Source organism: Bidens hawaiensis, unplaced genomic scaffold (assembly GCF_021521415.1).
Source record: "Bidens hawaiensis isolate Kalapana, Puna unplaced genomic scaffold, B.hawaiensis_p1.1 tig00009951_1, whole genome shotgun sequence".
In the NCBI taxonomy this organism is placed as follows: Eukaryota; Viridiplantae; Streptophyta; class Magnoliopsida; order Asterales; family Asteraceae; genus Bidens; species Bidens hawaiensis.
The window spans coordinates 61,535-75,564 of record NW_027491753.1 but is presented as its reverse complement, the minus strand read 5'-3'; the positions used below and the strand labels follow the sequence as shown (position 1 = coordinate 75,564).

The 14,030-nt window shown below is 33.9% G+C and overlaps 1 protein-coding gene and 1 pseudogene across 1 annotated transcript; one reads left to right on the top strand and one right to left on the bottom strand.

The window, feature by feature from the left end:
• Positions 1-427: 427 nt before the first annotated feature.
• LOC143533878 (putative folate-biopterin transporter 7) lies at positions 428-3,469 on the bottom strand (annotated as a pseudogene).
• Positions 3,470-10,336: 6,867 nt separating this feature from the next.
• LOC143533877 (GDSL esterase/lipase LTL1-like) lies at positions 10,337-13,739 on the top strand. Its single transcript, XM_077028514.1, has 5 exons — positions 10,337-11,056; positions 11,774-11,901; positions 12,205-12,447; positions 12,556-12,808; positions 13,376-13,739. The coding sequence occupies exons 1-3, from the start codon at positions 10,795-10,797 to the stop codon at positions 12,382-12,384; spliced, it is 570 nt and encodes a 189-aa protein (XP_076884629.1). The 5' UTR covers positions 10,337-10,794; the 3' UTR covers positions 12,385-12,447; positions 12,556-12,808; positions 13,376-13,739.
• Positions 13,740-14,030: the final 291 nt, after the last annotated feature.

Here is a 14,030-nt window from a genome sequence, read left to right as displayed (position 1 = left end):
ACCATCAAATCAAATTAGGGTTTCAAGTTTCAACTTTCAAAATCAACCAAATTGTCATGGCTTCATCTGCAGATATGAAGGGGTTTTACAAACAGAAGAAGAAGAACGCAGGGATCAGTAAACCTTCGTCTTCTAAATCAATTTCTAACCAAAATATGTTTGTGTATGAATAAAACTGAAAATTACATATAAAAATGTGAGTGTATATATAAAACTGAAAAATATAAATTAAAATCTGATCCAATTAATCCCGATTAATCGCTAGTCCCCACCTCACCGCCCGACTACCGACTAGCGATTTTTACAACACTGTACGCCGGTGTCATGAGAAAGATGGAAACTCATTGAGATAAATATAATGCAAGGCAAAAACACAAAACTGTAGGAAATTGTATCAAGATCAATGGTACATTCATACATAAAATATCTCTATGAAATGTTACATGCACTAGGAACTAATGGGACATTATCTCATACTCTTTAGATAATATCTTTTGCAAGAAGTCTTTTGACTTCAGTTTTTTTTCTTTTCGGGTTCAGGTTTCATGCCCTCAGGGATACACGAAGACCAAAAAAGAGGCAAAACTGTGCACACCGCCTGGATTACAAGTCCTTTCTTAAAACGAAAAATCTGTTACCGTGACTCCAACATACGACGCGAGTGCAACACCAAAGTATCCACTTACAATAAACGCCAATGCGACGGTGGACATTAAAAATGCCATCAAAGATCCTTCACAACCCGGCGGGCATAGTTTTGCCATTAGAACATTAAACGGTAGAATCTTTAACATATATAAAACCTCAAGAAATCCAGAAACAAACACTACATATACCGAATCGTGTATACCCAACGATCGATAAAACCCCTTTACGAATAACGCATCCGACACCATCAACACCGCCATTGTTCCTTGAATCGTTGAAATTAGTTTCCGTGGTGGGATAGATTTCAAGTACCGGTTATACACAACACCCCATAACAACATTGTTACTTGACCAAACACCTTTGAAACACCGATAACCGACGATTCAATGCTTAAATATTGTGTTTGGTAGTAAAACATGCTTCCTGTTAACGCGGGAATCACAGCATAAGATGCTGCAAGCCATAAAATAGGCCGAAGAATCTCCGGTCTTCTTAATACCATAAACAAATTCGAAACTTGGGTTCTAATACCATGTATAGAATGCTTCTCTGGTAAGCCGAGTGAAATCTCGCTTATGGAAATTGTGATAAAGAACTAAGAGTCAGTATAAACCCGAAGACCAAAAACATGGTTTGTGAGTAAAGCCGATCAACGAAAAGACCACCAAGAAAGTTTCCAGAGATGCCACCGATTGATGCAGCCACCCACGCAAATGATTGGAGATCCGAATCATTCGTGGGTGGTTTTACACATTCGGTGACAACTGCATCGTTTGCAACTTCGACTATGGAAGCACCAAGGTTTCCAAGAAGGAGATATGTTGTGATTGTGAAGAATGAAATGGTTGAAGGTGGTGCAGATGCAATGGCAAACCATGATATAGCTTGTAACAAAGCTGCAAAACATGATCAAAAGAGTGTTCATCATATTACATATTATTGTCAAAACTTGTCAAATAAGATACGCGTCATTAAACTTAGTCAATTGTATGTAGGGGTGTGCCGTGTGCAAGAAACCGAAAAAACGATTCGAAACCAAAAAAACCGAAACAGTTTGTTTTATGTTTTGTAAAAACCGAACTAACGGTTTTGGTTTTGGTTTCGCATGTAATAAAACCGAATCGAATTCCTAAATTTTGTTTTTTTATATTTTATATTATATAATTTATAAAAATTTAATAAATATTTAACTCAAATATTTTTGTTCAAATGTATAATAGTCTATTATTTTACAATGAACAAAATTATTTATACCTAAAATCATTATTTTTTGCAAACTTTTTTTTCGGCATTAAATTTTCCAGCTAAAATGGCAAAAACTGAAAAAACTAAAACCGAACCAAAACCAAAACGAAAATCGAAAAACCGAAACCGAGAAAACCTAAACGGGACGGTTTCAAAAACTCCAAAAACCGAAGTTTTGATTTTCGTTTGGTTTTAGCCGAAAACCGCACTTAACCGCACCACGCACACCCCTAATTGTATGTATGGATGTCTTAACAACAATACGACACGACACGTGATATTTTTTGGGCTTTCTAGTTGGTTTGAAAAACGAATATGTGTTTCTAGACATTTTGAAAGTGTTTACAAGTAGTAACACTTATGCAAAAGCTGACATTCGAGTTTTGGAGTTTGGTGTTAGGAATCAAACCCAAAAATTATATCAGCTTTTGCTGAGTTATCTACTTGTAAATAATTAAAAAATAGCACTTAGTAATTCTTAAACCACATAGATATCCAAAACTTTGACGTGTGTTACCATATATATAAAAAGTGACATGATATTATAAATATTGAACAAAAATGTGTGCATGCTTAAGGGGATGTTTGGTAGCTCTTAATAGCTCATAACCTCTCAGTGGTTAAAAGATAGTTTCAACCATTTAGACTTAAGACTACCTTTTAACCATTAAGAGGCTGTCAAAGACAATATCACAAATAGTCAAACTTCATTACATAGAAATTATAATCTCATTCCGTTTCAAATAGTTGTCCTAATAGAAGTCAGGCAGTCATTTTGACCATAACTATCTAAAATCTAAGCGTCTATGGTCAAAACGGCCGTCCGTATATATTGACCAACATTTTTGACCAATAATTTTCAAAGTTTGACCCCTATGGTCAGAACGGTCATTCGAATATTGTTCAAACGGTTGTTCTAACCAATAATTTCAGACCTTGACTTTTTATGGTCAAAACAACCGTTCGAGTGTTTTTGGGCACGTTTCTGATGTGAAATCAAACGGCGGTGGTGTAGCTATAGCATGACCCAACAAACAAACAATCGATATATCATACCTCCACCAGCAATGTACGGAATCCGATGCTGCCCGAACAAATAAAACGAATCCGAAACAAGACCATAAAACGGCTTCGCAACCATCGGAAGACTCGCCGAATTCTGTAAAATCTGCAACGTGGCCGGATCCAACCGGAACCCATCTTTGAGGAAAAAATTCACGGTCATCCATGGAAAACACCGGAATCCTTGCACCCAAAACCCTAATCCTAACAACATATCACGACGTCGTTTGCCCGATTGTTTATTGTACTTGTTACATGAATCATTGCTTGTTTTGGAGATTGATTCGATTTTGATTCCGGTTTCCGTAGCCATTGTTGTTTAATTCTCCACCAGCGTCGACCACCGCTTCCGCCGGATAATAAAGGTTCAGAAGATGGTTAGATTAGTTGCTAAAATGGATCAAGAGAATTGGTTTTTGTTGAGATACAAGATGATGCGTGCATGGCGGAGACATGCATGAGTTTTATAAAAATGGTGATATTAATTTTATTTTAACATTTTGTAAAGCTATTAATTTATCTTTCTTTCTTTTTAACAAAAATTCGTGTGTAAACCTATCTTTTCAGGGTTATGTTTCGATCGCCGTGAGACCGTACCTCTTGATGCGCGGGAACCGGAAGGAATCAGTAAACCTTTCCCCATGTCAGGTTCGAACCTGGAATTAAAGCCCTGATTCGCCATTCACCCGGAAAATTTTCAAACCGGCCCAAGTGAGAATCGAACTTGCGTCTCCACTAAGGGAGGGCGGGCCTCTTACCACTATTAATAAATATATAACGATAAGTATGTAGGTGTGTGTATAGTTTTGTTTGGATAGGTTTTGAGCTAAATCTGAAATTTTGTTTTTTTATTTAGTATTAAATAACCGTTGGGTTTCGTTTTTGGGTTTCGATTATTTTAGTTTCATTTTTTTTCTATATTTGAGCTTGAAATTTTGGGCAGGAAAAAAAACATGAAATAATGATTTGAGCTAAAAAAAATTAGTGAGCAATTACTATATTTTTATAAGTTACTTAAAAATAAAAAAAAATTAAAATTATAATATATAAATTTGGTTCTCTTTTTTCGGTTTTTACTACATGTTAAACAAAAACTTAACCGAAAGTTTGTTTTTTATGGAAATATAAAACTAAACTGTTAGATTTTGTTTTGGTTTCGCCTTTTCAGTTTGAAAATGAAACTGCACCCATTAGTCACTTTTAAGACTAAATACCTCTATTGTGATTTCAGTGGTGTAGACGGTGACCGAAACTCTCGGATCACAATTGGTGGCCAAGTGGTTCTGCGTGCAACTAGTGTCAAGTATTATATAATTGTTTGTTTATCAGGATGGGAAGATGGATATTGACATGGCCCACCGCACTGTGGTTAGCCAGCGTAGGTGGAGAGCACCCTTTAGGATATGGTGCGCTAGAAGGTTCCCAATTAAATTAAAGAAGAAGTTTTATAGGGCAGATTGTCGGGTCATCAAGAAAACACATGGGCGCAAGATGGAGATAAAATATGTATGAATGCTAGAGTAGATGTGTGAGCACACAAGAATATACTAGAAGTACTCTTAAGAGCGGCTAGTATGTTAGATAATTAAGATAAAGGAGAGAAAAAAGGGTCAAAATAAGCTCAAGCAACCTATCTTACTAATATATCGATTATGGCCTGACTAAGCCCTGTGACTACAAAGATATAGCTCGAAAACCGTCTTCACATTCTATATCTTTAGTAAAGGCCTTTTCAATAAGGTCCATGCTAGCAGTTTACGTTTTTGGTTCGTTAACATAGCTTACATGTTTGTTGGTTAAGACAATCCCCGTGTTTAAGTTAGAATGAGTCCCAGAAGTCAGGACCACGAGACGTTGGCGAAACGAGACATTGGCTTCGCCAACGGTGAATTATTAAGGATCATATCTATACAGTTTAATGAGATGATTTAGAGCATGCTTTTTTTGAGTAAGCAACGACTCAACTCCGGGAACATTCTAAAAATATGTTACAACATAGAAAAAAGATGCAATCAGATTATAATGAAGTTGAAGGATTTTATTAGCAATTAGTTATTCTGTGCGAGTCGGCTATAATAATAATAGTCTAATACATGAAATAGTCATTGTCTGATTTATGTTGCAACAATATCTCACTAATCAATTTGACTAATCAAATAAAAATTACAAACATAAATTTGTGTAATACATTAGTGGAAAATACTGAAACCATTAGTGGAAAATACTGAACCGACTCGTATCAAAACCAAAACTTATTTAGTTAACCCGGTTTCATACTGGTCAACCGACCGTTAAAATGCTGATGATCTCAGCTTTAACCTTTACTAAAAGTCAAAGTGACAGTTTAACCATATTAATGGTGTATTATATTTAAATTTTATTAATTACTTTCTCAATCTTCAAAAGTAGAATAATAAATAGGTTGACCAAGGTATGAAACCAACAAAATGGTATTTGTAGATTCTCCGTGTAAGTGGGGGCGGTTGACTTGTAGTTTACAGATAAATAATCTTTTCTTTTTTCTGTAACTTTATTAAATAATTAATGTTCTTTACAATAATAATATTACAATCATCATAACTTTAGAAAAAAAAAACAATTAAAATACACGTTTTGACCCCTTTTGTTAATGAAATTATACAACAATGAAACATAATGATCTTACCCTTTTAAAAAGATAAAAAGATTTGATCATATTAAATTCACCATTAATCATATCAAATTAAATTCCATGTTTTCATGACTCCAAAATGCTTAAGATTGTAGTATTATGATTCTAACCATCTATATAAACCCATAAGCTATTCTTATCTTCAATCGCTTCTTCCTGATTTAAAACTCGTCTCTCTTTTCTTCTTCAATCGCAAATGGCTAACCTTTGGTTAATGCTTGCTTTATGCTTAACCGTCGGGGTTAGTGCCACACTCGACAAGATTGTCTTTGAACCCCGGGGGTATCATGGTGGCGACAAGGTTATCTTTAACCCCGGTGGGACTCATGTTCCACCTAAGGGAAGTCCTTCACCATCCACTGGAACTCCAGTTTCACCAACGAGGCCTCCTGCTAGCCCTACAAAAAAGCAACCTCCGGCATTTTTTGTGTTTGGAGACTCGTTAGTTGATAATGGTAACAATAATTTCTTGATCACGGGTGCTCGTGCAGACATGCCTCCTTACGGCATCGATTCTCCTGCTCATAAACCTACCGGTCGTTTCTCCAACGGCCTTAATATTCCAGATGTTATCAGTTCAGTATTTTTCTCCTCTCTTTTTTAGATTAAATAAATATATACTTAATTAACCATTAACTAACCAAATTTTTGTTAATATTTTTTTAGGTGAGTATATCGGATCTGAACCCCTTTTACCTTACCTGAGTCCTCAACTCATGGGTCAAAAACTTCTCGTTGGAGCAAATTTTGCTTCGGCTGGAGTTGGAATACTAAACGACACTGGATTCCAATTTGTAAGTCAAAGCTTTCATTTTGAACAACCAACAAATAAAGCCCATCTACCGGGCAACTCAATGGCAAAATGTGACTTATACACCGACGACCACAGACAACATTGAATAGCCAAGCCCATCATTTTAACACGGATTACATTTATTAACATATAATTTATATACTCTAGTTTTATATATTTCGTATATAAACATAAATTCCACTAAACATTTATTTGATTTAATTTATATTCAATTTTAGAAATATAATAATATATAGAGGTTAATTTCAATTTTTTTCATTTTTTATGAAAATTAATAATTACAAAGTTTAATTGCAAATATATTTTTTCTTTATATATATATATATATATATATATATATTAAATACTTAATTGATTGTTTGTTTTGTAGATGAATGTTATAAAAATGCCATTACAACTCGAGTACTTCAAAGAGTACCAGCAAAACTTAGTTTCTCTGATTGGTGAAGAGCAAGCTAATAAAGTTGTTAATAGCGCAGTGCTCCTCATTTCCTTAGGTGGCAACGATTTCGTGAACAACTATTTTTTGTTTCCCGGCTCGGCTAGATCTCTATCAAATCCTCTTTCTAGCTACATTCCCTATCTCATAGACGAGTATCGCAAGATCTTGGAGGTATGTTTATTTTGCTATTATACATATAACACCTTGTTAAGTATATTGATTGATGCCAAGATTTAATTGCATACAACGCTTTTATAGAAATAAAGATAGAGGAAAAAAATTGAACAATTTCTTTTGATGCGAGTCGTGTCCCCTAAAACGTCTCACTTTTGATAATGTCTTGAGTTACCAACAAGGGACACAGTGAGCCATGAAATATTGGTGGGACTTTAATTTGTAATTGTCGTCGTTCTTTTTTCCCTTTTTTTTTGACTCATTTGTAAATTTGTATTGAAAAATAGCATTTTAAAAAAATTCAACCCATGAAATGAGTTTTTTTTCCTTTTCGTGCTTCTTAGAGATTTTTTAATATTTGATTTAGTATTTAGTTATTTACCTGATACATAATCATTAATAAACCATACATTTGCATTAAATGTGATTAAAAAAAATAGTATTTAGTTATTTACCTAATACATAATCATTAATATGTGATTTAGTATATATCATTTTATTAACTACACTTAACTTTTAGTCTTTTTTAAGGTGTTTACTTTTTGGTCAAACTTTTTTTATTTTACTCGTTTTATCGTTGACTACATACTCATATTTGGTGTGGGTTGAAATTGTATCTCTAGACTTGTAGTTGTTTTGGGATAATGAAAGTTCGTTTTATTGATAACAAAAATAAATAAATTTGATTATGAGCATTTTGTGAATTGAAATATAGTAAAATTTCATCAAATTAATGTAGAAACTCTATGAATTGGGAGCAAGAAAGACAATTGTGATGGGCCCGGGACCGATTGGGTGCGCACCAGCAGAACGAATGCAACATAGTTTGACGGGTGAGTGTGCCGAGGATCTACAAGATGCGTCCGCTTCGTTCGAGCCTCTACTCAGCCAAATGGTTCTAGACCTTAATGCCAAGTATCAAGCCGAAAACTTTATCGCTTCGAATAACAAACTCGTGCATGAAGATTTAATCAACAATCCTACGGCGTTCGGTAAGAATTATTCTTTTTGACGGGTTGGATAACGGGTCAAATATCGAAATTAAATAAGAAATAAATCCAATCCATAGACCCTTATCAAATTTTATAAAGCAAATACAAAAAAAAAAGTTTCAAGATTTTAACCGTTTTGACATCATTTGTTTTAAATAGTGAGTAAAACATAAATATTATATTGTTACCTTTTTTTTTTGTAAATTATGGGTAAAAATTAAAACCTTTTACTTCTTTTCTCTTTTATAAAGGGTCATTAAAACCCCACATATAATAAAAAATGTCAAAAAAATAATCTAATTTATTTAAAATAAAGCTTTATGAAAATGTGGTGCATTTTAAAAACATGTTTCTAAGAAATTCCATTCTAGTTAATTTTACCATTTTTTTTCTTCATTTGGCATGCTAGAGAAACATATAACACACATCAACCAGTAAGATATCTATAATACTTTTTGTGTTACCTATAATATCTCATATAAACAAGAATTATATAGGTTTTAAAACATCAAAGGAAGCTTGTTGTGGACAAGGACCACTCAACGGGATGCCGGGTTTTTGCTCGGCGACTTCGAACTTGTGCAAGAACAGGGATGAGTATGTATTTTGGGACGCGTTTCATCCAACCGAACGGGCATGCAGATTAATTGTACAACAAATTATGAACGGTACACAGGAGTACATGAAACCAGTGAACCTTAATTTCATACTGTCAGCTGATCGAGTCTAACATGTGACCTTGTATCAAGTGCTCAGAAATGAGAAACATGTCTTGATCCCAATATGTTTTATGTATGAGACGTTATTATTGATTTGATACATGTGATTTATTATTATTTATTTATTATTATTCAAATAGATTTTCACATACTAAAAACTATTTTTTTTTAAATCAATGATTCATATCTTTATCGAAAGATGAATACAGATTTGTCAGTCGATAAAATTTCTATGGTTTGCAATTACTGTAATGTTATGATCGCAACCAGTTCGATTAACATAATATGGAATTTCATGATTATTATTGTGTTGGTAAGGATCTGATTTGCCAGTCGGTAAATGTCCCACAATTTACAATAAACTTATAGTTAGAATATTGCAATCCGTTTGGTTAACATAACATGGAGTTTCATTACTTTTTTAAGAACGTCAAACTAGCTAATTACTTCAAAATATTTCTATAAAATCTTGCAGGATTTTAACATTCCACCTCTAGTAGGAACTAGGATAGAGCGAATGCAACTTACCAGTTACCACCACACTCCATTGACCCTCACGGAACCACGAATTTGCATATCTATTTTTTAGTTTGTAACAATCTAATTAGTCATTCAATAAAAGTCTGTATTAATAAATTTAATATTAGAATAGAGCAATTGGTTCGGTTAACATAACATAGAGTTTCATACTTGTTTTTTTAGTGACAATTAACTTGTTTTAAAATATTCCTGTAAATTACTTATGTATGCACTCGTAGGATTTTAACCCTTCAACTCTTTACTAGAATAATCATTTTACGGTCACACCTTTGTCATGTGGGACCACGAAGCTTTGAATCTATTTTTGTGTGTTTTAAGGATTACTTTACATTTAAAGTGGGACCAAAAAGAAAGTTGGTGGGAGTGTGGGACTGAAGGAAGCACAGTTACTATGTCGGTGGAATTTATTACAAATGTTAAATGACAATATATGTCTTGTAGTTGAGAGTTCAAACTGCTAATGTAAAAATTAAATACCTTTGACTACTCGAAGTTATATGTACAAATAGAGTACATTGTATCTCTAATACACTTCTATGTTCCTAACTATAACATTTACTTTCATTGTTTTATTTCAAAAGTAAACGGGATGTGTTTGAACGAAAATATTTAACTCGTTAACATTATTATTTATTACATGTAAACTTTAAAATAGATTAAATTGTTATTTAAATTATATTTAGTTGCCATGATTATTCAGTTTTGTAATTACAAAATCGTATTTGATAATGTTTTCTTGTATTATCATTAATTGCTACCTTATACAACTATATCAACATTGATACAATTTACATTTGCGATGATTTTTTAAAAAACCTTAAATGATAGCACCTGCCTATACCATCATCGAAAGTCTAAACCATAGTTGTTCGTTGTCACCGTCTATCTGACCTTAATGCAGTGACATGTGTTGTTGCTACTATCAAAGGCGTTGTTGCCGCTAACACAAAGTCGGCCAATGCCTCTTAAACCTTCTTATTGTTATTAAGTTATAATGCAAAACCAAGTAAATACATTAAACCGCCTACACATGACGATTATTATTAAATACACGCCCTCCCCCAACTCACATATTGGCATGTCAACCCTATTAAATAGGTTGACATGTTTAATCTGTTTACTATAATAACTCACCAACCCGTTGACACATTTACAAATAGTCGGCCAATTTGACTTTTTAAATAAACGAGTTAAATGATGTGTGTTCCGATTACATAGTTTTAAGTGTATTCCAATTATTATATACGCCTTTAATTCGTATGAATTTACAAGTAATGTTCATTTCAACAATTCAAGCCACATTTGTGACCTCATGAGGATATGTCAATATTAAATGTGATCTTATCAAGGTATGAAATGTGGTAGTTCTCATATTGAAACAAGTGTTTTTCTATAAGTAGTAACTGACCTCACCCTTTGAATACTTTGTGTATATATAGACTCACTTGGTTCATTTTCTAAGTGTACATAATATTGCTACACAATAATGTCTACAATTACTCTTGTTATCATTTTCACATTTCTTATTACTTTAGGTGTAGGGGCCGAAAACAACCCGCCTCCTAAGCCGAAAGTCGATACCACCCGCCGCTTGTTTTTGGTGTTTGGCGACTCGTTAGTGGACAATGGAAATAATAATTTTCTTGCGACATCTGCACGAGCAGATTCACCTCCTTATGGAATTGACTCTCCCAGCCATCGTCCCACTGGTCGTTTCTCTAACGGCCTCAACCTGCCTGATGCCATTGGTTAACATCCCAACTTCATTTTATATATTTTTTTACTTTATTACCAACATACTAAAATTCTAGTCATTTAAAAGGAAAGAAAAAAAAAGAAGAAGATATGTTTATGACAACTCAAAAAATAACTATTTTCGGGCTATGACTTTTCTATTGAGATGACGTGTATATGGTGTTGTAAATGAACCGAACCGAACAAGATCTTGTTCATGTTCGTCCGTTGAGTTTTTTAACTGATAAACGAACGGTTCATGAACGATTAACCGAACAAAATTTCTTGTTCGTTCATTGAGGAAATGAACTTGTTCGTAAACGGTTCATGAGCACAACCGAACGAACGCTCATGAATGGTTCGGTCCGGTTACCAATTTTGTGTTGGTGTTTACTAACATGAATATTCATATGTTAATTATATATACTAATTAACCACGTAATACTCATGTATATTTTGCTTTATAATTCATAATTTTTATTTAAATCAATATGTTAAGATTAGAAATTTCATTAAAATGTATCAGAAGCCTTTAATAAACAAACATTAACGAAAATAAATGCGCGTAAACGAACACAATTGAACGAGCATGGCCTATATTCGTGTTCATTTCATTTAGTTAATCGAACGAAATTCCTTGTTCATGTTTGCTCATATATTGATCGAACAAACATAAAGGAACTTTCAACTAAACAGTTCGCTGAATGTTCAGTTTGTTTATATGTTTTTAGGAGAATTAATTGGTGCGGGTCCGGTATTGCCATTTTTGGATCCGGCTCTATCGGGTCAAAATTTGTTAAACGGGGCAAACTTTGCTTCTGCCGGGATTGGGATCCTCAACGACACTGGAGTTCAATTTGTAAGTCAATTATTAATCGTTACAAAATTAGTTTAATAGCTGTTTGGGATTGAGTTTGAAAAATGTTTATTAGCTTATTGGTTTGTTCAAAAAGCCATTTTAAAAAGTCGAGATTTGGGTTTTTGAAAAACTGTTTTTTAGCCCTTTATAAAAAACTAAAATAAAAAATAAAAATTTGTGATTGCCAAACACATTTTAACTTGTTGACTTTTTGAAAACACCAATAAACCAATAAACATTTTTCAAACACAATCCCATTAGTTTAGCTTTTTATATGAGTCTTTTTATCATTTATTTTTGTAGGTAAATATTATTCGGATGCCGTACCAGTTGGATGACTTTGAGACGTACAAACTTCGTTTGGCAGAGCTAGTCGGCACCGAGAAATCGAAAAAACTCATCAACGATGCTTTGGTTCTAATCACGTGTGGAGGCAACGATTTTGTGAACAACTATTTTTTGATCCCAAACTCGATCAGGTAATTTCAGTACAAAATTCCAGACCATGTCCCATATCTCATATCCGAGTATGAGAAGTTATCAACGGTAATGAATTATCTTATCATCTTTCTTAAAAATGCACAAGTTATTAATAATTAACTAAAAACAACACGCTAGTTATTTACTTGTTTATAAAATAAATAAATTGTGTAGAGACTTTATAACATTGGAGCTCGTAAAGTATTGGTGTCAGGAACGGGGCCACTAGGGTGTGTCCCCGCAAGCCTAGCACAACATAGTAGGCAAGGCGAATGTGCGGCCGATCTCCAAGAAGCCGCAAATTTGTTTAACCCGCAACTCGTCAAGATGGTTAGTTCACTTAACAAGAAGATTGGAGCCAATGTCTTCATAACCGTTGAAACAAATCTTGTGAACTTGAATTTCATCTCCAATCCAAAAGCTTTCGGTAATTCCTACCTCTATACATATACCCTTAACATTTACTTATTGCTAAGAATAGGATGTGAATATATGGTTAGACACGAACCACGAAATTCACGGGCTTAGGTTTAATTTGTGTATGCTTAGGGTGGAACCCGTGGATACATGTAACTCAACATGACGTGTCTAGGTCATCTTGGCAGGTTTATGGGTTCACATGTTTATTTTTTTAATACAATTATATAAAAAAATATGTTAATGTTATAACTATTGTCAAATTTAAAAGTTGAGAATCATGGCTTATAGTTTAAACATAATTGTTTTACATAAAATTGAATTTTGGTTGTATATTTAAAATTTTAGTGTATTAATATGAACAACGAATAATAAAAAAGTTGGTTGAAGGTCGTGTTTGCGTCAATCCACACACACATGCATATTCGCTTATTCGGGTTCATTTATTTATTATTTTTTGCTTTGTGTCGTGTTTGGGTTTATGTCAAATTTTTAGCTTTGTGTCAGGTTCGACCCGCCAACATGACTAATTTAACGCCCCTTATCAACTGTAATATTTGACTTGCTCGTTATGCAGGATTTAAGACATCACAAGAAGCATGTTGTGGACAAGGACCCTATAACGGGCTAGGACTTTGCACGCCATTTTCGAGCATATGCACAAATAGAGACGAGTACGTGTTTTGGGATGCGCATCACCCGTCAGAAAGGGCAACTCGACTTATCGCACGAGAGATATACAATGGTACGAAGTATATGCACCCGATGAATCTTAGCACCCTCATGGTTATGGATTCTAATGTTGTTTGATTACTATATTTTAAGCCGTATATGTGGGTACGATGCTAGTGTGTTTTTGTTTTCAACTTTTCATGTCAATAAGTTTGTTTTCTTACGTTGTTTGTGTAACTAGACCATATTGTCTTGAATCAAAGCAATAAGTTGTATGCCATCTTTCACGTTACAGTTAAAACAATACATGTAAAAAATCGTACATCTGCCGATAACTATGGGTCTGACACTCTGACCAAGCCGATCTTAGAACTTGTCTAAGCTCGAACTCGACTCCTAAATTTATGAGAGTTCAAGACATTGGCGGATCCGATCCAATGCATTAATTAGGGGGGGGGGGGGGTCTGGAAAGCCCATAAATATCTTAAATTAATATTTAAGCCCATAAATAAGAGCTTAATAGGTGGTTTCGGTTTTATGAGAGCCCACCATTTGGCATT

What these genes read in the sequence shown, in the direction of transcription:
- LOC143533877 (XM_077028514.1), top strand. Translation starts at nt 10,795, where the DNA reads ATGTCTACAATTACTCTTGTTATCATTTTCACATTTCTTATTACTTTA. An exon ending in CAACCTGCCTGATGCCATTG is followed by an intron (nt 11,057 to 11,773) that starts GTTAACATCCCA and finishes ATATGTTTTTAG; the next exon opens with GAGAATTAATTGGTGCGGGT. An exon ending in ACGACACTGGAGTTCAATTT is followed by an intron (nt 11,902 to 12,204) that starts GTAAGTCAATTA and finishes TTATTTTTGTAG; the next exon opens with GTAAATATTATTCGGATGCC.